This window comes from Strix uralensis, chromosome 3 (genome assembly GCF_047716275.1).
Source record: "Strix uralensis isolate ZFMK-TIS-50842 chromosome 3, bStrUra1, whole genome shotgun sequence".
Taxonomy (NCBI): domain Eukaryota; kingdom Metazoa; phylum Chordata; class Aves; order Strigiformes; family Strigidae; genus Strix; species Strix uralensis.
In genome coordinates, this window is record NC_133974.1 from 111,772,504 (window position 1) to 111,795,981 (window position 23,478).

Here is a 23,478-nt window from a genome sequence, read left to right on the forward strand (position 1 = left end):
CAAATATTTCTCAAAATCGGATATCGCTTAAGGGAACCTGACAGCTCTTTCAGTTCAGTTAGCAGAGCCCTTGCACACGCTGGAAATTGTGTGTTATTTCTCACTTTTACAATACACGACTGTACAGCAATTGCAATGTATATCATCCTGAAGGCAAAAAGAAAAATTTTTTCTGAGGTTAGCAGTAAACACATTACACTCCAAAAAAGCTAAACATATTTCTAATTTTTTTTTAAGAAAAATGACAAACTACTATGAAAACTAAGCCTTTAAAAAGCTTTTAACCAAGAAATGGTGAAATTCTGTCATCTATCCCATTTTAAATTTTTTACTCTATAATAGAAATAATTTAGTGACATTCATAAAAGCCTTTATCTTTTAAATATCAGCACCAGCTTCAGTCTATTACAATTAACCTAGTCTATAATGTAAGAAATTCAGTCACTGTAAGTACAATCAAACACTTTACATTGAGTATCCTTTTCTGTTTATATGAACAGAGAACAAGTTTGTATGCCTGTTGTAGGTAATACTTACTACGTAAATTCCACCATGCTGCCCATCGTGAATCTTGTTGTGTCGAACTATGGGACAGCTGTTTGTCCGAATCTGTATTCCTGCTAATGCATTACCTGTTAACAAAAACGTTATTTAATACAACTTACATACTCACTTCTCTCAGAATTCAAGATGCAATAAGAAAGTTAGATTACCATAAATGTCATTTCCTTCAATAAGGCCTCTTCCATCACCAAAGATATAAACACCACCTTGATTCCCATTAAAAATTGCGTTGCCCCTGAGAAACAAAAGTATCCACATTGTGAAATGATTATAATACACTGCACCATACTATACATGTACGTAGTGTCTAGGACTGTACGATATTCAGATTTAAACCAGAGAATTTATGTTGTCACTTTGAGAAACACATACTTCCAAGTACATGTGCAAGTTAAAAATGCAATTCAACCAAACACAGACAGCAATTTCATTGTTACATTGTATTTACAGTTAATTATAAATAAATGAAACAAAATTGCATTTTTCCCCATCCCCAACAAATCTCTTCTTCTAAGTAGTAAAATATCAATGAGGAAAACTATACCTTATTGTTGGGTCACTGTTTGAGGTAATCCAAACACCTGCAAAATTGTTTGCATAGATTTTGTTCTCTATGAATTGTCCTCTTCCTTTTTCATGAACGTAGATTCCTCCAGTCTGGCCGTGATGGATTTCACACCGAACTACCGTAGGATTGGCATACGCTTTCACTTCAAAACCTGCTATCCTGTTTCTGTGTATGTTGCAGCTTTCAAAATAACCCTTAAGACACAAAACATGCAGCTTCCTGTAAAAGTCTTTTTTAAAATGAGGGCTGTTCCCTACCCTCCCTCCCTCTAAATACAATCCTCATTTAAAACGAAGCAGTATCAAAATTGACAATATGTGAGTACTCATATAATTAATCAAAACAGCAACTGCCACTATATCCTTTTTTTTCACCCAAAATAAAACACTGTTTCAAAGACACTGTGTTTGCATTGCTATTTGTTACTGCCCATGGAATACCAAGAAAAAAATGGCAATTCTAGATATAACACCTCAAAGAGGACTGAGTATCAAGTTTCCTTAGCAGCTCCTGAGGATCAGACTCCTTTCAAAGGCCATAAAGCCCACAGGTCCAATACAAAAAGGACAGTGCCATGGAGAAACCTACCTACTTATTTTCAGACCCAGAACCATTCATATTTGGTAAGAGTATGATTTATTTAGGAAGAAGCGTCCTAGATTTCTTTGAACTAACTGGTCAGAATAAATACATAAGGATGTGGGAGATGACTGATTTTTTTCAGGGCTGGATTGGTCTGAGCAGCCAACTGGTAAACTTTTTCCCCCATCCCCTTTTTTAAAGGGTGTACACTTCCATTTAGGCACTGCAATAGTAGCAGTAGGCCTACAAACTGTATTTAAACAAATGCTTTATAAACAGCATAGCTATGGGGGGGGGGGGGGGGGGGGGGGAAATGACATTCCACAAAGCCATCCCAGGCATGCTCCTTCTGCTGCACCAACAAGCACTCCTGTAGCAGCACAAACTGGTCCATCTCAGAATTCATCTGGCAAAATAGTTGTTTTCTGCCTAATGATTTCTCCAAGTCTAGTTCATTCCAGGGCCATGTAAAGTAACTGCATCAGTCCTTTCAGAGCATTTTTCTGATGCAGTTTTAGAACATTTTGATACTAAAATTCAATCTATTCTTTGAGGTGAACTTTAATAGTATTATATGCCCATTTTGCCCAACTAAAAGAACAGAAACTAAACAACTGAAAGAGAGGAAGCATCTCTTATTGGAGATGGTAGACAATCACCAAGTGATGTGTTTTAATTTGTGAACAGCTTGGATGCAAGCTCTTGACAGCTCTAACCCGGACTATCTGCAGCGGGCAGCTGCAGCGGGAAGACTGAAAACAGAGCACATGACATTCAGAGCAGTACTCTGCTGCTGACAAACAACCAAAATTGCACTGTCCCTTACATCCAAGACACATGGTCGAAAGAGAATGTGAACCAATCTTAGTTCTTTCTTTTCTCCTAGATGCCTGTCTGTCTCCATGCTCTGCAAAACCATCTATAACAAACAAGCTATATGATTCCAGCTATAGTTTTAGCAGTATCAGTCCTCATCATGCAAAAGATTAGCTGTTTAATGAACTGGTAACATGTATATAGGTAAAACATTTGACCCAAAAGGAAAGGGGCCAGACTTTCACTGATCTTTGTCACCCTCATAGGCACCTCATCCAAATAGTTTTTCTTGTAGCCACTTCAGTTACTTAATCTCACTAATTGTGAGACTTGTTTCATTTGCAAGCTACTAAAAAGCACAATTCCTCCTACTGCTCAGTGTAACTGGATTCCAGTGTTTGTATTCGCATGACCTGCTATCATGAGCACCTCAGTCTTTGAGTTTCCACTACCTACCACACGGAAATTACCCACGTTACTGCCAACCTGGGTAGAAAAGCACTCTGTTTCACTGTTGTATTACTTATGTGCTGTGAATTGCTAAGGGACTTCATCAAACATATTTTGATTACAAAAAAAAGCAGAAACACATGCAGTTCAATGAGGAAATCAAGACAGCATGCACTTCTCCCTACTTTGAGGATTGCATCCAGGAAAGGCACTACACTGATTAAACATTCTCCAAAAAAGTACTATCACAGTGTGCACAGCTGGGCTCCCCAGGCCCCTCTGGGTGACAAATAAAGTCAAATAGAAAAAGCCTACTTTCTGTAAATATTCAGATTTTTTTTTCCCCCAAGGATTTAGGATTAGATTTCTTCAGAGTGAGTCAAGATGTTTGAGTTCTCAAGCAAGCTACGCACTAACAGATGGGGAAGCTAAAGGAGATCTCCTCAGAAATACACCTTCATGCCAACAGGCAGTCTTTGGGACTTCTTATCCCAAATGGAACCACTTTCTTCCCTCATTTTCACTTAAAAGGAAGCCCTCAGAGAAACTTAAGAAAGATGACAATTTGGTATAAACTAAAGCTTAATCCTCTTAATGGAATACATAATTTCAATTAAAATATTACTATACATGGTCTGGTATTTTTTAACTACTTCACACATTATCTTCCCTTTGAGCGCCAAATACGTTGTGACTACAGCATCATGATGAAGGAAAAGAGGTATTTCAGATGTGCTTCACCACAGTCATTTCAGATGCCGTGTAGAAACTGCAAACAAGCAGAGCCTTTATCATGTGGTCAGCAATATCTCTGCAAGCTTCAGCAAGCACTGTTATTTAATAGTAAGTTTTGGTACAAATACTTTTGATTTTTGAAAACAGTACCATATACTATGTAACTTTTAAATTTGCTTGGAACTGAAGTGAAAGAGAAGGCTCCTTCACTTCTGCTTGTGTCCCAGTATATCTATATAATATGCAGCTTCAGAGAGGAACAGAGGAAGTACCTGTAGATTAATTATACTCTGCCCACTATGTCCTAGAATACCATAACAACACTTGACAGCAGAGTACAAGCATCATTTCTTCAAGAAGTAGAAAATGGAGCCTTCAAAATGATTGCTCTTCTACCTTCTCAAAAAAAGTAGGACCACTGATTCAGAAAAAACTGAGAATTTGCTGTAAGCCTCTGTGAAGGAAGTGCTCCTCAAAAGGAAGTGAATTTTTTTTAAAAATCTACATCTCAAATTCCTTTATAAGGCTGACTGCTGGGTCAGAAAGTCAAGGCTTTCTGCTAGGTAAGATTCTGTAACATTCAATATTCATACAGAGAAACTACATTACAAAGTTCACTCCACCTCAGAGTCAGCTTAAGCCAAACTACTGACTTGGAGCTGATGGAGTTAAACCCAGTGTATTTCTGCACTTGTGGAAGCCACATCTGAACACCACCTGTGTGCATAATTATTAAACTGAGTTCAGTTAAACCAACAGAATTGCTGTTTGTCAGAAATGCATGCTCTTCCAGTCCTGAGCAACCACCTCATTTCCAGACTGCCTATTTCTTATGTCTTTCTCTGTTGAAACCAACTAGTTCTTCCACCCCTAGGGAGAAGGGCTAAACTTATCTCAGTCTTTAAGAGGCCCCCAGGCAATCCCCGGTATCTTTTGCAGCCGCCACAGCCGCTCCCCTTCAAAAGGCATTATTGTGTCTTTGAACTATATCCTCTCAAAGGTGTCTTCCCTTTAAAAAAAAAGTGAACTTCTGGATCCCAAGAAATCACAAGTGGGTTCAGACAACATCTTCTTCTTGGAAAGTTAACAAATATTTTGTTAACAAGGAAATTGTGTTTCTAAGTACAGAGTTAAGTGATCGGGCTCACTAATACTGTTTGAAAACCCAAAGCTTACTTCCAGCTTCAGGTATAACCATTAACACCATTAGAAACAGCCTGTTCCCTTCTTACCACTTCCAACAGCACACACAGACTGCCCAACCTGCAGGTCTTAAGCTCTGTCCAGCTGTCAGGCAGCTCAAGCCCAGATCCTTTATGAAGACTCTGCCAGGTGGCTATTAGGGTCAGGAAGGTCAATAATACTCCTCTGCACAGAGGGATTGCAAGCATTATATTGCATCCTTCTTTTAAGAATGATTTTCAAGTGTGCTGTGTATTTTACTTGTGTTTTGTGATGGTTTCTGGTTGTAACTCATCAACTAGCAGGGAAAGAACCCAGAGGACGCAGCACCTGGCAGTGCCAGGATTGCATAGTATGAAAAAGAGGCCTCTGATTAGTAAGAAGGAATAAGGGATGCATGTGGAAAAAACCTGTTACAATCTTAACAAAAATACCAAGGGTAAGGAGACTCAAAACACCTTAGCAGTATCCTGCTGCTTGAAAAATCCTATACATTAAGAAGTAGCTCTGTACACCAAATTTATTTAAAATACCAGGCAAATCATTAGCTATGGGCAAAAGACAACAGCTACAGTAACAGAAAGTGTGGGCGAGAACACATCGCTGCAGCCTGTCAAGATCCAAGCAGAGAAACTAATCATGAACAAAAACCACAGTAATGGTAATGATGTTTCCACACACTACTTACTATACAGAAAAAGTTGATGTGATGACAGAAGAAGGGTCCTGCACTGCTGGACAAGCTCAGACTACTAATCAAGGCTAACTCAGAAACTGAACTTGTTTTATTTTTTTGCTTTCTGCATTTTATCTAGTCTAACAAATACTGCTTTGAAACGCATTAGGGTTAAAACTTGTAACCGATGGGATTCTGTTCACTGCTTTGCTTCTCAGAGGAATTTTTCCCCCATGTATTTCTAAAAGGGCTTTCTGTCTCAAAGATCACAACATCGCAGAAACACAGAGGTATTTCATTTTATTTTTGAACAATACAGGTATTAAAAAAAAAAAGATAATTATGCAGGCTTTAACACCTCCTATTCCCAACAGGGTAAGAAAAAAGACCAAACAGAAGAAGGTAAGAAAAAAAAAAACCACATAAAGAAATGAACTGCTAAAGAGTATCTGACACTGTATCAACTTAAATAGCAGTAAAGTGTGACTGACAGTATAAAAAATATGTTTATAAAAACCTGCCTCCCAAAGCCTGGAATGGTCTTTATTTGAGAGTTGGTAGATTTTATAAAAATCCAAATGCAGCATAAAGAAAACCACATTCAAGACTCAAAACAAACCCTTTATTTTTAGTGCATATGAAAAATTTGCTATTGCAGCAAAAGGCCAATCAAGCTTTTATGCAATCTGTATAGAAACTGGCATAAGCTTCATTTATACATTTTGGACTTTATATACACACTTCTTCAAAATTATCTGATTTGTGGTATTTAAAAGACTGAGCTGCCAAGTAGTCACAATCACCCAACTTAAGACACATGTTATTATACTTTTCTTTCATCAAAAAAACAAGCGATAGTGCTACATTTCTCATTTGGGAGCAATGAAGACTGTTTTGCCTAGATCTCACCTTTGAACTATAAAGTTATGCTTATTCTTACAGTAAATCAGAACTCTGTTGTTTGCATACAACTACTAAGTACAATTTATGACGAATGTCTGGTAACTCGCTCGGGCAACTGGCAAGAAAGGTCACTGTAAGGCACTGAGGGCTGCCAATGCCATGCTGCATTTTTAATGCCTGCTTGTTAAACATTTGGCACAAGCACTGAGGCAAATGTCAGAATATTGCCAGTTTAAAAATAAGAGGTTAAGTTTCTACAAGTATCAAAACACAAAGAACAGTCTGAGAGCATGAAACTGAAATACAAAGCACTCTTGAACCTTTCAGAGCCAGCACTGCAGCACAGAAACCCACGGGAAAAGAACATGTAGGGTAGGAATTCAGCCCTGGAATGTACTTATCCCACTTCATGCTCACAAGAAATGAGAAAAAAAAACCCACACCCAAAAATAACTGAAGGGAAGCGAGAGAAGTGAACATAGAAAATCCATTAATTTGTTTAGGTATGTAAGATTTGTATCTGAAAGATACCATGTCACTTAAAGAGTATGTAAATATTACCAATGATGTAATTTCATCAACACTTATCACTAGCTGATACAGAACAGAGGACACTGCCAAAACCAGACTTTGAGATGGAAGGGGGGGGTAATCTTTCAAAGGAGTTTATGACTGAGAAAGATTGCAATAATATTTGCAGCCGAGATAAATATTATTCACATGTTCTCTTTAATGTGCCTGTGTTTCCTTTAAACAAAAAAGAAAAAGTTATTTCTATTCCATTTTGCTAGTGATATCACACTGATCCCAGCATTGGAACAGGCATTCCGCCGGTAAGAAAACAGATCAAATACACTTTTATTTCAAATGAATCAAGTGAATTCAGTCTGGCTTTTAGATTTTTTTAATATTTCAATTCTCATATTTAATATTTATACTTCAGTACTTAAACAAGAAGCAACTCCTAGCCAGACTTCCCAATTAACCCTCAAGCCTATGTACAGATATCTCCCCTCCAGGAGTTACTGAAGCACGCTTCTTTATCAGCTTTTCTATAGTTGAAATCACTTCATTACATGTTTCTGAGCCTGGGAGGGATGTATGGATGTATGTATCCACTGAAGTGGATTAGGAATGCTTATACAACACGTTAATACAGCTTAAATGAGGCAGCGGCAGTGTCGAAACAGTGGGATAATATAAAACAAAGACGTAACATCTCAAGTTTACCACCACTCGTTGCAAAACGGCCAAACAACTATGTGTCTAGAGAATATAAAATGATGTAAAGAAATCTGCCAAGAAGGCTGCTAGAAGGGCATTCTTCTGGGCTGCTATAATCTTGCCTGACACAGAACAAATACGCTCCTTCAAATGTAACTAAGGGAGCGGAGAAGAGACACCTAACAGAGCAGAATCCCACCACATTTGACCTTCCACTGGCAAGATTTTATGCCAGCAGCAAAAATAACAGCACTCCGTGACCTGTTTACCCTCCACTGAGACCAGAAAACTGCAAATCAAACAACTGCAACTAGTACTGCATTGCTCCTTTACCTCTACCTCCCCAGCAACTTGGCTGGAAAGGAGAAAGGCCTCACTAGTTTCTATCCACAGTGGATTTTCTTTTAATACTATTTCCAGACTGCTACCACTCATCAAGAACCTGACCAGATTTGGGTTAGAACTAAAGCAATAGAACAAGTACTTACAAGAGAAGATACCCTAACAAAGGGAAAAAAGATCCACAATTTACTGAGCCTAAGAACACCCAGACAGGGATGAAAATATCGATCTTCAAAAACCAGCTGCTCCTCTTCTTCCTCTTACCCATGATAAAACTACATTGGCTTTTTTTCTGAAAGCTTGCTACGTTATGTATTAGCTATAGCTGCATTAATCATTCATCAAAATTATGGAAATTTATTTCCCCCAAGAAATGTCTTATTACACATGATTATTATTTTATTCAATAGGCATCTGAGACCTAGCCAACAGTTCCCCAACAAACAACACACAGAAAATCCTCATGTAGAAGTTCAGTAGGAAAGCTAAAGCATTTTAGTACCTGAATTAACAAACATTTTATTTAGGAGTAAGATTACTTCAAAATGGTGGACTATAGTTTCCTTGGAGCAAGCATCAAATGAGTCCAAGTTAAAAATCGATGTCTACTGTAGTTAGGTCTCTGAACATACTAAAGGGGGGGTGCGGGGTGGTGGTGACAGCAAGTTGAAATACATGAGAGATATAGAAGAAACAGTGGATCCAAAGGTCAGAAGATAAAGTAAGAAAATTTACATTGGAAAACAGAGGTCCAGTCTACAAGCTATGGACTCATCTTTCTCAGGGACTAAGTCAGATCTACCAGAAAAACTACTACTTAGATGATAAAAGACATTTACTTAAGAAAAACATCCGTGGATATAACCTAGCAGGTCTAATCATGATCTTCCTGCCAAAGAACAGGCCTAGCATATATTTAGCCATAGCTAGGCAAGAAGTGTGTCAGGTAGTAAGGCTAGAAACAAAGTGTATGGAGGGGAATATGTGCTAGTATCCCAGAGTACGTGAAAAGTGCACTGGTTTGGCTGACCTCATTCTTCAGCAGCATTCTGAAATGAAGATTGTTACAGTGAGGTTTTCATTACAGCAGCAGCACAGCACTAGAGAAAAGGTTCCCATTTAGCTACAGCACCTTTAAAAATGCAACCCTCAAAGCAACTGACTATACAGCTTATTACTCTCTATCACCAAAGCTACAGGCAATCCATGTCCTGAAGTACCCAACACCTACAGCAAGATAATCAAATTCTGTGGTATCCTTGTGAAGGCAAAAGGGAATCTGAAAATCATGTGGATTTTGAACATTATACTTGATCTGACAGTGAGCAGTATTAACTTCAGCATCCCTTACTTAGTTTAACATTTAGTTCTCCTTTCTGATCACAGTTTGTACTTTTTATATGTGTAATTTTCATAGAATCATAGAATAGTTTGGGCTGGGACGGACCTTTAAAGATCATCCAGTTCAAGCCCCCTGCAATAAAGCAGGGACACTGTCAACTGCTCAGAGCCCCATCCAACCCAAACTTATTCATTTCCAGGGATGGGGCGTCTACCACCTCTCCGGGTGACCTGTTCCAGTGTTTCACCATCCTCATTGTAAAAAATGTCTTCCTTATATCTAGCCTGAACCTACCCTCTTTTAGTTTAAAGCCATTACCCCTTGTCCTATCACAACAGGCCCTGCTAAAAAGTTTGTCCCCATTTTTCTTATAGGCCCCCTTTACAACTGAAAGGCCACAGTAAGGTCTCCCTGGAGCCTTCTCTTCTCCAGGCTGAACCATCCCAATTCTCTCAGCCTGCCCTCATAGGAGAGGTGGTTCCACTTCTCTGATTGTTTGTGTGGCCCTCCTCTGGACCTGCTCCAACAGGTCCATGTCTTTCCTGTGCTGAGGACTCCAGTACTCCAGGTGAGGTCTCACCAGAGCAGAGTAGAGGGAGAATCACCTCCCTTGACCTGCTGGCTACACTTCTCTTGATGCAGCCCAGGATATGGTTGGCCTTCTGAACTGCAAGCACACACTGTCAGCTCATGTCCAGCTTTTCATCCAACAGGACCCCCAAGTCCTTCTCGGCAGGGCTGCTCTCAATGCCATCATCTTCCAGCCTGTATTGAGACCTGGGGTTGCCCTGACCCACCTAGCCTTGTTGAACTTCATTAGGTTCACAGAGGCCCACTTCTCGAGCTTATCAGGTCTCTCTGGATAGCATCCCGTCCCTCAGGCATGTCAACCACATCACCCAGCTTGGTGTTGTCCACAAACTTACTGAGGGTGCACTCAGTCCCACTGTCTAAGTCATTGATGAAGATACTAAACAGTTCTGGTCCCAATACAGACCCCTGAGTGACACCACTTGTCACCGATCTCCATTTGGACACCGACCTGTTGACCACTACCCTCTGGATGCGACCATCCAACCAATTCCCCAAACAGACCACCCATCAAATCTGTATCTCTCCAATTTAGAGAAAAGGATGTTGTGGGGGACCATGTCAAAGGCCTTAACAGAAGTCCAGACAGATAACGTCCATAGCTCTTCCCTTGTCCACTAATGTAGTCACTCCATCACAGAAGGCCACCAGGTTGGTCAGGCAGGACTTGCCCTTGGTGAAGCCACACTGGCTGTCTTGAATCACCTCCCTGTCCTCCATGTGCCTTAGCACAGCTTCTAGGAGGTGTTCCATGATCTTCCCAGGCACAGAGGTGAGGCTGACAGGTCAGTAGTTCCCAGCGTCCTCCTTTCTACCCTTTATAAAAATCAGTGCAATGTTTCCATTTTTTTCCAGTCATCAGGAACTTTACCTTATTGCCATAGCTTTTCAAATATCATGGAGAGTGGGTTAGCAACTACATCAGCCAACTCCCTTGGGACTCTGGGATGCATCTCGTCAGGTCCCATAGACGTGTGTATGTTCAGGTTCCTCAGGTGGTCATGAACCTGATCTTCTCTTACAAGTGGGAGGGACTTGGCTCTCCCAGTCCCTGTCTGGCAGTCCATCCACTCGAGAGGTGTGGGAAGAGAGACTGACAGTGAAGACTGAGGCAAAAATGTTGTTGAGTACCTCAGCCTTCTTCTCATCCATTATTATCAGTTTGCCAGGCTCGCTCACCAGGGGCTGCTACACTATACCTGCAGAAGTCCTTCTTATTCTTTGCATTCCTTGCCAAGTTCATCTCCATCCGCGCCTTGGCCTTCCTCACCCCGTCCCTACACAGCCGGGCAGCGTCCCTGTACTCTTCCCAGGGCACCTGTCCCTGCTTCCACTGCCTGTGCATTTCCTTCTCGCCCTTTAGTTTGACCAGCCCGTCTCAACCCATCCATGCCAGTCTCTTGCCTTCCTTTCCTGATTTCTTACACCTGGGGATCAAGAACTCTTGCACTCTATGGGTAGCATCCTTAAAGATCTGCCATTTTATGAGTGACTATAAGAAAAATGCTCATTTTACCAGCTGGGAGGGCGGGAACTGGGACATGGTCATTCAAGCAGAAAAAACGACAATTTGGCACTGTTTGGAAGACATGCAGATTATTTTGCTAAAACATATCAGCAAATAATCATCATCTATTTCAGTTGCAAAAATCCATTCTGTTTATTTCAAGGGCTATGCAAACTCATTACTCACTACTTTACAAGTACATGGAAGTTATCACCTTCATCCCACAGAAACAAAGTTTTTTATGAAAGAAGGCCTGAATTCTAAAACAAAATTATGTGTTAGAATTCCACAACTAACTCCGTGCTAGAAAAGTCTTCTTCCTAGAGAAGTCGGACATACTCTGTTTCAGAGATTTAACGTTAAAATAAGACTAAGTCTCCACAGAGAATTTTATCTCATTTTAAGATCTTCCAGCACCTTATTTTTTGTTCTGTTTCAAAGGAAGAAGAATGAAGCAATGGTGTAAATGTAAGCCCTACCATTTACATCCTATTTCAAGAGGTATTTTGTCACTGCAACATAATTCAATGTAACAGGCTGTCAATCAACTGCAAAAAGCTTACTTAAACGTCTTTTAGCTAAAATTGTTTTTAAAGTGTAAAAGCATGTTTTTTTAAACATTTCTCCAATGACAGGCAAGATGTGAAGCCTTTAGCTACACAACATCTATATTTCTTTCTTCAAAAGAAAACATATACATTACCATGCCATGGTCAAAAGTGAAAACACCAACATCACGTCCATGATGAATGTGATTCCGTCTGATAATGGGATTTCCATGGTTTTTAACCCAAATCCCTGCTAATGCATTATTGGAGATCTCATTGTCCTCATATATTCCCTGGGAAATAAAAATGTCAATTAAGATGGCAATCAAAACCAGTAAACAACTTTTATCACAGTAAAGAAATTGATATCAAAAAATACCTGTGCATGGTCTGTAATATAAAGTCCAACATTTTCACAGTCGCTGATGTTACAGTGTTTAATAGTAGGACAAGCTCCCTGGCCACTAACACATACTGCAGAGCCAACTGGAAGAAAACAGTACAGTTACCATAGCTTCAAAGCATAGTGTATTTATAAATAGTCTGGCAGTGCTTTTGCAAGAAAAGTTAGTGTGAACTGATATTTAAAAAAGATTCCGCGTGCACAGTGCCAAAGCATTGCAAGCCACAGGCAGAAAAACACTAATGTCATCATTTTGCAGAGGCAAAAAACCGAGGTAGGAGTTGCTTTAAAATCACTCTACCAAGGTTACACAGCTGCGTATGATTGCCAGAATAGACAATAGTTTATATAATAATTCATGCTTATGAAAGTTCTCACTCATTTGTTTCCCTATGGTAGGCCCACTGTATACTGACTGTTCACAACAGACAAAGGACAACAGAAATACAATAAAATTCTATGCTAATTACTGCCTTATTTTACTTCCCTTTAAACTTTCACAGCCCAGTACTTCAAAGAGCCCAAACAAATAATAATTTTGTAGCACACAAAGACACACTGTCTAACTGCAGATGAGCAGGAGACAAGCAGCAATCTGAAGTACAGAACTACACATCAGAAACCAACAGGTCTCTTCCCAGCTCAATTACAAAGCTCCTTGCTGCAGCTCCTTGGATGATTTCAGCTACCATGACGTTACCCAGAAAACAAACTCTTTTCAGGCAACTAGGACTCAAACTGCTCAGGACGTCATCAGATCAGCTCAATTCCCTGAACTCCATGAAATATGAAAACATGAAATTCCGCAGCCACTAAAAATCAACGGAAGATACACAGTGATTTCAGAAAGGTAAGACCTCATCTCAGGGTATCTGGCCTACGTAACACACACGCTCCCCACAATTAAACAGCACTAAGTAAGCAAGCCAGTACATGCTCTATTAGTAAGTTTTCATATTACCTTCTAGCATAGTATGACAAAGACTGTACTTTAATAATTCACAGACTCATTTACAGAGCTTTTCTTTAGGATTTAAAACAAAATTTATTTTGATTGTCTAGTCTGACCTTATGAATTATACAGGCTATAATAATTCCCTGAATTAATTCCTGCTTCAATTCTAGTAGAAGGAACTTCAGCACATATCTTTTAGAAACACATTTAATTTTCATCTGAATATTTCCAAGAACTGAAAAACCACCATAAAGCTTGTTAGCTGGTTACAGAATTGTTACCCTGTTAATTTACACTTTAATTGCTCATCTGAATTCCTCCAACTTTAGCACCCAGTTACTGGTTCTCTTTATACCAGCGTATGCCATACCCAATGCATGCACGTATTTAGTGCAAGCAATTTACCCCTTCAGCCTTATCCTTGATAAAGTAACGAATTGCAGTCAGTATGTTTTTCATTACAACTGAGTTTTTGTGCTTTATCTTTTAGGACTTTTTGTGGAACTGTTTCTAAATTTTCAATAGGTTGCTATGGACACCAACCAGGAAAGAGTACTTTATTCTGAAGCAGGACCAAGCAGAGACGTAATACAGTCTCCACTTCCGCTCAGTATTCCCACAGGTATAACTAAGGATCACATCAGTTCTTCTGGCCACTCTACACAAGAGCTCATATTTACCTGTTTACCCCCAATGACTCTTTAAGCTTTTCCCAGGAATCCAGATGCCTGGGAGAGAGGTTTATCACTTGAAACTAGGAACCAAAGCGAGTTGTGTGTAGAATTTCACACTTGTCCACACTAATGTGAATGTTGTTTGAGAGCCCACCTTCCAAAAGGGCATAGCAACCCATCCTCCTAGTTATTTATATTAGCCTAAGTCTTCATCATCTACAAGTCTCATCAATACGCATTTTATTTCTTCTCTGCAAGTCATTGATAAAGTGGCTTAAAGTCAAGAAATCATATTTGAAATAGCCACAAAAAAAGACATCTATAATTACCCTGAAAGTTATTTTTCATCTATTTAACGTGTGCTCTGCTAATTCTGTAAAATTCTAATGTTTTAAAGGCACTATACATTGAAGTCAAATATTTTTCAAGGGTCTATGCGACTATATCAGGACTGCTACCTTCTTTTAGTCAGTCATCAAAAATGCTAACAGTGTGATGCAACCATTATAGCTTTCTGTAAATACACATTAATTTGCTTCAATCATGAATTTTAAATTCTTGATTGACCAAACCCCCACATTTACTATCTCATTATTCTACCCAGGATCAATAGGCAGTACTATTTGCCATACTTCATCCTGTTTAGCCTCCTCATGCCACCCTCCTCCTCCTCCCCCGGGACATACACTATCTCACCCAGGTTTAAAGTTACTGTTGATACTTAATAGGAGCCCAGAAGATTTCTTGGCCAGTTCTTTTTAAACTCCTGCATGATTTTAGAATGTCTATTTTTACAGCTGTTTAACCTCATCCACGGTTACTGTCGAGTGGAACATATTTCATTATCCCTCTAGGGTATGAGCACATTTATCATTCCTGCCTATTCTCATTAAATATGGAACAAAAATTACACAACACTTTGCCATTCAAATTCTTCCATTCTGTGATGGATCAGCATCACTGCTAAAAACCTCCCTTTGTTCCCCAAGTTAAGTCACAAGCACTGTCTCTTCTAGACAGATCTTATATCTTCTCTTGTTTATCAAGTTCTTGGGGGGGGGGGATATTTTGTTGGGGCTTTTGTGTTTTGGGGGGCAGGGTTCCCACAGTTTCCTGCAATTCCTAGTTTCCTATTTATATTATTTGCTAATAACTTCTCACTTCTTGTATTTCATAATTGTTTTCACTCCCCTTTCTTCTACCTGTTTTGGTGACACCAAGAAACTGGATTTTTGGGAACCCAGTGCAATGTTCCAAAAGCATACCCCTATCACATTTTGCTTAAAGGAAAGCAATTTTTGTTCTGACTCACTTCACTGGACTTTCATTATTGATTGCGTGAAACTGGTCCTTTTAGAGTACCAAGCACATGTATTACTGGTTTAGGCTTTATTTTGTTTACTCAGAATATAATGATTGCACACACTTAAGCAATACTTAAGAAAAGGCATATTGCCATCCACCACTTCTTTTATCCATCAAGATGAGGACTAACACAGGTTTCCTCTACAATGGATGCAATAGAACCTCTAGACTCAGGATCTTGCCATTTAAACTTTATTTTAAAATATTTCAAAGATGCTTTGGACTGGCAGGAAGACTTCCAGCTTAAAAATCACTCACACTTACATAGCTCCCATCTTTACATATGACATACATTAAGAACTTTACATATGACATAATGTAGAAATATGCTTTAATGCAATTAGGAGATCTACAGAAAGGGTATCAAGCATGTCCTAGGAAAGATATTTTGAACGTTTATGGATCAATGTTTCAGAGATGTCATTAACTTGGAAGCAGTAAATGTCTTTTCTGGCAGACTGCCATTCTTCCTCCCTTTTTACACACCCCCCCAGTACTTCCTGAGTAGGTTACAGCAGGGCTTGGTAGGATTAGAAAGTCAATAAAAATTAATAATCAATAAGTGATGATAGTACAGCCTACACACACCCTCCAAAATTGACCAGAAAACTTTTGAAAAGAGAAGCAACAATTCAATGCAGCAAGCATTCAAACATCCAGAGTACTGAAGAGGGCAAAAGTCCAAAATTCTCAGAAACAGTCTTCTATAACAAAAAGTGGTCATGAAAATATTATCAAAGCTTAATTTTGATAAGCGATTTTCACAAAAACATCAAGACCTACTAGTTTATCTATAAACACATCTTTCAATATGAAGCCATGCAGCTCTTTGAACTACTTCTATAACCAAGCTGAATGTGGTCCAGGGTCCCCAATATTGGTACATAGGAACTTCCAGAACAAATTTTCTTTGTATGCTTCAACTAGTATCAATCAGTATTTAGCATTAAACAAAGAAATAAAGATACTGAGAGCAGCTAGCTGTCCTTTGTTCCTCTTTTTTCATTTTTAACACTTCCACACATTAGCTGATATGTCTCCAATAAAACAGATGGTGATGCGAAGAGCGTAGAGCTGCCTTGACCGAAAGTGAAGTAGTGTTTTATAGCCTGAAACCTCCAGGAAAAAGCGTACCTTCCTCTACAAGGCACAGAGAAGGAATCCTTCCACCATTCTTATTACAGTGCCCTGCAGAATTCCTTCCTCCATAGTTTGTACCAGAAAAGTATAGTTTTCGTATCTAGTTGAAGATCTTGTTTCCTTTATGTTGAGCTGAGCAACCTTTACGCACAGCCCGCTGTGTAGATCCATTCCATTTCACTACCTGAACTTACGTATATAAAGTTCATATTGCTGTTTCCATGAAAAGACTCATTATCTTAATTCTCCCGTACCTCTTCTTTCTGACACTCTAAACTCCACTGGTTGTGTTTGGTTGTACTCAAACATGTTAAACTTGACATGCCTTGTGTCTAGTGATCATGATCTGTCACGGCTTCCTGCCAACATCTGAACTGCCATCCAGCCTCTCACTTACACTGTCTCTGACCCTTCCTTTCCTGAATCTAGATTACCAGTGTTTCCCAAATCAGGCAGTATAAATTCCTTGTTATTTCTGATTGTGAAATGAGCCTGACTTTCCACACTATGCATTTCTTCTGCCTGTATAGCTAGGAACTCATACTTTGAGTATGTCAAATAATTCCACCTGACAGGAAAGTGAGTTTAGCTTAGCAGTTACAGCCCACAACTGGTTTAATTCCATCAATCCCAATACTGCATATTACAATGAACCTAACGTAAAAGCCCCATGTGTGTCCCCTTCAAATGCCCTCTCCTGACAGCTACAACACTATATATATCAAAACCAGGCAAGTTTATATAAAACTATCACTTTTCAGGTTTTAAACTAACTGCCCAGAGAGTCCAAACTGATTCAAATAGAAGACCAAGTATACATTATCACAAAGGTCTTGGACACAAAGAAGACACTCTAATACTGCCATTTCAAGGCAAATAAGGCTTGCAGACCCATAGTAACACTTGCATCAAAAAATCAAATATGCCAATAGTGATCATAATCAATCTGTGTGCTGCTTCCATGTGCCCTGGTTAGTTTAGTCACTTTAAACACAGCATTAATTTTGAACAATAAAAAGCCCACTAACCCGTACAAGTACTTCGAATAATACAGTGATCTATAATTGGACTGCAGTTCACGGTAATCTCTAAGCAGTGGTGTGCATTGTGGTGCTGAGCAGATTTGTCATCAGGGTTGAACTGAAAAAGAAAGACAACACAGAAATGTAGTATTTATTTAATTGCTCAAGCATTAAAATGCAATTATTAAAAGCTCTGCTGAAGTTTGAGATTCTTACCCTGATTGTCATATATCCAACATAGGCATCTTCAGAACCCTCCATAAAAACAAAGGTGGAATCTCTAGTGTTTTCTATTATAACTTTATCTGCTACTTTTCCAGGTGCTGTGAAGAAGACATTTATTAAGTCTTAGTTTATGCCACTGAAAAAAAAAAAATTCTCAAAAGACTTTTCAAAGCAACAAAGGAAAAAGAACACTATTCTTGGCACATAAATAGTCTTCATTGTCAGAAGAATCTTAAAGTTTCAAAGACAGTGAAGAATCTGGTCTTTAAGACAATCTTGCACTTATTTAACAATCTAGTTCCACAAGAAAAATCTTATCTTGTACAGAGCTAGTTTTTGACTATTACTTATTACGACCTGAATTAACAGTTTGGATACCAGTCTAGAGGCGCTGTAATTCTGTTACTAAGCACAATTTATTTTGGTATTCTAAAACTTTTATTAAAGCTAAATACATACATTCCATCACTAATTTGAACCAATTTAAACAACTACTTAGTAATCTGCTCATGACCTACGAGTGACCTTTCCACACTTCTCAAATCTAAGATTCAGAGTTTTGAATTTGTCTTCATTATTCTTTAGAAGAAAAGGTTCTAAAACTAGATTGAACTATACTTATGAAACTATGTACAGAAGGTTTCAAAACGGTTCATTTGCAAGTTCCTATAATCTGCAAACTGATTTCCTGTGTTAGCAGCAAGGTTCTGCTCCATTCTTTATCCTTAATCCAAAGGAAGGAATGTTTACATTGGTATGGCAACCGCCAGCAGAGGGAGCACAAGTTAACAACAGTCTTTGGTATAAATTCAATGATACTCATTCACAAGCAAGATAGTTTGATTCAAAACTGCACATTAAACACGCAAGCCAGAAGAAGCCTTCCTCAATACACAAAATGTAAACATGTAAGTTTCACATATTATAGCAGATAACTTATCTGATAGTAATTTCAAGCCATTTCCAACTTGAGACACGCAAACGTGACCAGGTATTTGCCCTAAATTCTGTATTTTATTGAAGAGCCTACGCGTAGCATTTCTCATGCACAGATCTTTTTCTGCTGTCTGTTGACACTAGTACAGACAAGTGGTATGTCCTGTTCTTTATCACTCAGGCAGAAAGGTGCCAGTCAGAATGAAGCAACATTTACATCATTATCCAGCTTGTTCTCACTATCTAGAAGCCAGATCTCTGCTTTCATTACTGCAGAACTGCAAATATTTTAAGGTAGCCTAGCTCTTCTTCATACCACTGTTCACTCAGTATTAGATACTAATGAGGACTTGTGACATACAAAGCATTCTTCTGTGGCCTGGTAACATTTCTACATACTCACCATGGTGCAAATGCACTAGCATAAACACAACAGTATATGAAGTTCAGCATGTAAGAAAGCATGGCACCAGAGTGCTGCAGGTGAACCAAAACCAGAAAGTAAATGGAGCCCTTAACAGGAAGTGAGGGCTGTAAATTAATATCAGAATTGTGTTCCCTCTTAGGGGGGTAAGGAAAAATTGCACTTCACATTGGGTGCTCTGAAAAACTCAAAGCAGAGAGGTTTGTGGAATTGTGCTTGGAGATGTTTGTCATGCACTTGGATGATGCTCTCTACAGACACCTCCTTCATCTCAGCACATGAGTTACTTTCAGGCCTCTAAGTCTGGGAGGTCCCAGAATGCCCATTATGGAACATGCCGATTAGTAAGACCACTGCACTTAGATCCCCCCCAGGAAAAGGCTGAAGAAGGAAGGAGACTTGCTCAAGCACCGGTTTCATTCTAAATGCATCAAAGAAATTCCCTGCAACTTCCTATTTAATATTTGCAAAATAATTATTCAGAGAAATACCTACATTTCAGCTTTTGTTTTAGACCACTTTAGAAGAGAGAAACCAATGTAAGGAGGGAAAAAGGGCCACTAATTTTGTAATCAAGCAGAACATAGCTCCCAAGAAGTCTATTTGCTGAAGTCTAAGGAAGTCATGTTCCATGGGATCAGAATTCACGCTCAGTTTAAGAACTAAGATGAGACCATTTAGAAATAATTTAACAGAAAGCCTACGATAAGGGACTGCCTAAAGAATTAAAAATTAACTGAATGTTGCCTCAGAATTGTTTTATTCCTCAAAAGGAATAAGACAATTTCACTTTTCAGTGCATTAATAGAAAATTAACTACATTCTGCAGGAAATAATTGTGACCCTGTTCAAACATATCAGGCAAAAAAATGCAGAGGCCCTTTTAGATCTTGCAGTCTGGAAAATCTACAGCAAAGAACACAGCTCTAAACTAGTCTAAAACACAGTTTTCAATGCAAAGATGCAGAACAGGTGTTTAAAGAGCAGCTTGGGTACATGAAAGTTCTCTCGCACTCGAAAGTAAAAAAACCACCTAATTATGACAGTCTTTACCAATTCAGATTTTTCTACCCTTAAAATTACTATAATTCTTATTATTATATTTGTTTGCTTGTTTGGAAAATCCCTTTTTCGCTCATGTGCACATTATTTAAGTCAAATGGAAAATAAAGATGAAAAAGTGAAAGCTGTATCTCCTAAAATACAGAAAAAAACAAATATTCAGTGAAGATTCTGAGATCAGGACACATGACTGTACAACTGCTGAGACTCAGCTATTAAGACAAGAGACTTCATGTCTTGAATGAGAAGAGCACTCCATGGAAGGCTTGTATTCCTGCAGTAATCTGACACGCCCTCCCCAACCCTGGAAAATAGAATTCTTTTAAGAAATTCATATGTATTTCTGTCCACTGAACCAGAATGCATCGATCTCCTTACACAACTTCTACTCTTGCTTCTTACTTGTCGGTTCAGATAAACCACAGTACTAGTAATACCTCAAAAGGCTTCCTTCTGAACCTTCTTCCCCTGGATTTAAGGAAAGAAAGAAATAACCTCCAAATTAAACAGAACAACAAACCCAGATTACCAGGCATTATTCTGTAAGACTATTTTGCTTATGAAACAGCAGAAGCTTCCTGAAAGTTTGAGGTATGTAAAGCTGCCTTTCTAATAATGTTGTGCTTCTTCAGAAGTTGCGAGAAGAAACTATTAAAGAAATATGAGTAGAACTGTGGAAAGATTTGGTGCTGCCTTAATCCTACCATTCTGAAAAGCATGCCAGACTGAACAGAGAAGAGGTGGTTCTCCAAGGCTTAGTGGTTCACTTTAATTTGTTTTCTTTTCCAGACAAATGAAAATTGACTCCCTCTACAATGTCACTGACCATTCAGTGGAGAAAGTCTGAGGAAGTGAAGAGTCAGCAGTGCCAGAAACTGAAATATAAATACATCCAGCATTTCTGGATTTCTCTTGGAGGTTTTGTTCCCCAAGACAGTTATTATGTTACAAAAATACATAATGCAGATCCCTTGCTCTTAAAGAACTGCAGTTAAGATAACCTAAGTTATTCAGAAAAACAGTTAATTCCAGTGAACGGGAAAGCAGACGGCCTTTCAAGACTTAAAAGGAGCCAGAGAACATGCAGAAATTTAACCAGATATCAAAGATGTCATTTCAAGTTCCACAAAGTAACTGAGAAATTTTGTATCTTAGGACAGTGCTGATCCAATTCCTTCTGGATTTTAAACGCTTCTCAAATATGACTTGCCCTATTTGTACTGGCATCTATTACTGTCATCCCCCATCTGAAACAGAAGCCGGGGGTATTTCGTTATTTGTCTAAGGCCACAGCTGCAGTAGCAAGCACTGCAGCTAACAGGAGTTATACTACAGAGTGAAGTACTGCTGAGGATCAGACATCCACACCACATGAGCTGCAGAACATGGGTAGAGGAGACAGTGACTTTGGACTAGTCCTAGCCTGGTCCCTCTGACTGAATGTACACCAACTACTAGAGTGCAGTAAGAGTATTCCAGGAACATGTCTCTTAGTCTCATCCAAAAGGAATCCAGTTTATGCTCCAAAACCTCTCCACAGCACAAACCAAAGGACTGTAAGTGGGGATGTTCAGGATGTTAGCTTCAGAAATGTAGTCATGAACTGACAAACTAACATACGCAGCTGCATCTTGCAGATCTGCAGGGACAAGTTTTAAAACTAACACCGGAACAATGTGACTGCATAGCTCAAAACCATTCTCACTGCCACAGCTGCAAAACCCAGGCAAGAAGTGCCACAATAGGCTCACTGAAGAACACCACAGTTGGTATGCAGAACAGATAGATACCTGAAGAGAGGGACTTTAAAAAAAAAAGCAACCCAAAAAACAACAAAAAACCCAAACAAAAACCAAAACCACAAAAACCCAAACCAAATAAACAAGTAAGCAAACAAAAACAAACCCACACCCAAAAAAACCCCAACCAACCAAAAAAACCAACCCAGACAGATAGCATCTCAGAAAAAGCAGGCAGCAGGCAATTCACTTCTAGGTCATCACAGGAGCAAGAGGTCTGAGACCTAACCAAGATCTCTACCAGACATTAAGACAGTCTAAATTCTTACCATGCTATTGTGCTACTGGGGATTAACATGCTCACAGCAGGGACAGGAAAAGCAAACAACTCCACAAGCACCACAATCTGAAGCCAGGTGTATTCTCTTATACTAACTTCCTAAACCTTTCCTATTCTGAAAGTCTTATTTCCTTCTCCATAAAGGTTCTCCTTTAGAGGAACAGTTGGGAGATGAACAGAGAAAAAACCTCCAATCTCAGAATCTTTCTGCTGGATGCTCTCATTTCCTTCCTTGAGATGGAATTACAATGCTGAAGAAAATGGGACAGATACTAATTTGGGCTTGCTCCCACTGCTGGATTCTACTCTGGAGATAGGTTATATATAAACAAATTTCATAAGAACCACCTGAAAATTTCAACTGCAGTGATGTAACTGAGTATACTTTCTGACAAATACGATTTTCCTCCTAATGAAATAAAAAGATAAATAAATTATTCCAAGAACTAACAAGTAGACAGTGGTACTTCAGTCTGAAGCATCATCTACTTTTTAGTTAGTGACACTTGTACAGAAAATACATATTTACTAGGCTGATGAAGAAAGATGGGCATTTATAGTGAATATATAATACACCAGAACATCTTTGTAATTAAGGTGGTAATTAACACAAGTCACACTTTGAGACAAATATGTTCTCAGTTTAAATACCTGCACCGATCATGGTGATTGGAGATTCTATATATATCCATTCATCAGTATATATACCAGAGTGAACAAAGATAAGTCCATCAAAATGAGCTTCCTGAACTCCACCAAGAGCATCCTCAATGGTATCATAATACTAGAAAAAAAGGGACAAGTTTAGAAATATCCACATGAAGATATATAAATATTCCCAAGAACTGCTTTAGAAACATACCAACATATTTTCTCTTCCTTTGTATCTTGCAGGATTACTGTAGAAGTGTTCAGCAAAACCTGGCTTTACATGTGCTCCTTTGTACTGAAACAAGGAAAATAGTTCATGATAAGCTTGCAGGTAAGTGGATCTGAAGGCACAGACAAGAGATCTACTAATCCCCTAATTAACAATCCATTTACTGATATCAGTTTGTTCCAGGAACTAGCTATTGTATTCTGACCTCCCATATTAGACACCCAATTTGAAATGGCAACACCAAAAAAGTTTGAGCCTAAGACAGTGATCAACTAAACCAAGA

General features: G+C 38.9%; 1 protein-coding gene across 3 annotated transcripts in view; it reads right to left on the bottom strand.

Annotated features, from left to right (window-relative positions):
• FBXO11 (F-box protein 11) overlaps window positions 1–23,478 on the bottom strand; it is a 78,900-nt gene that overhangs the window by 7,214 nt on the left and 48,208 nt on the right. For all 3 annotated transcript variants that reach the window (XM_074863940.1, XM_074863943.1, XM_074863941.1), the window contains exons 6-14: window positions 23,178–23,261; window positions 22,967–23,099; window positions 17,806–17,912; window positions 17,596–17,707; window positions 12,410–12,516; window positions 12,186–12,323; window positions 1,109–1,326; window positions 714–799; window positions 538–632 (exon numbers count right to left, since the gene is read on the bottom strand). In XM_074863940.1, the coding sequence (XP_074720041.1) occupies window positions 538–632; window positions 714–799; window positions 1,109–1,326; window positions 12,186–12,323; window positions 12,410–12,516; window positions 17,596–17,707; window positions 17,806–17,912; window positions 22,967–23,099; window positions 23,178–23,261 (1,080 nt within the window). The remainder of the gene's footprint in view (window positions 1–537; window positions 633–713; window positions 800–1,108; window positions 1,327–12,185; window positions 12,324–12,409; window positions 12,517–17,595; window positions 17,708–17,805; window positions 17,913–22,966; window positions 23,100–23,177; window positions 23,262–23,478) is intronic.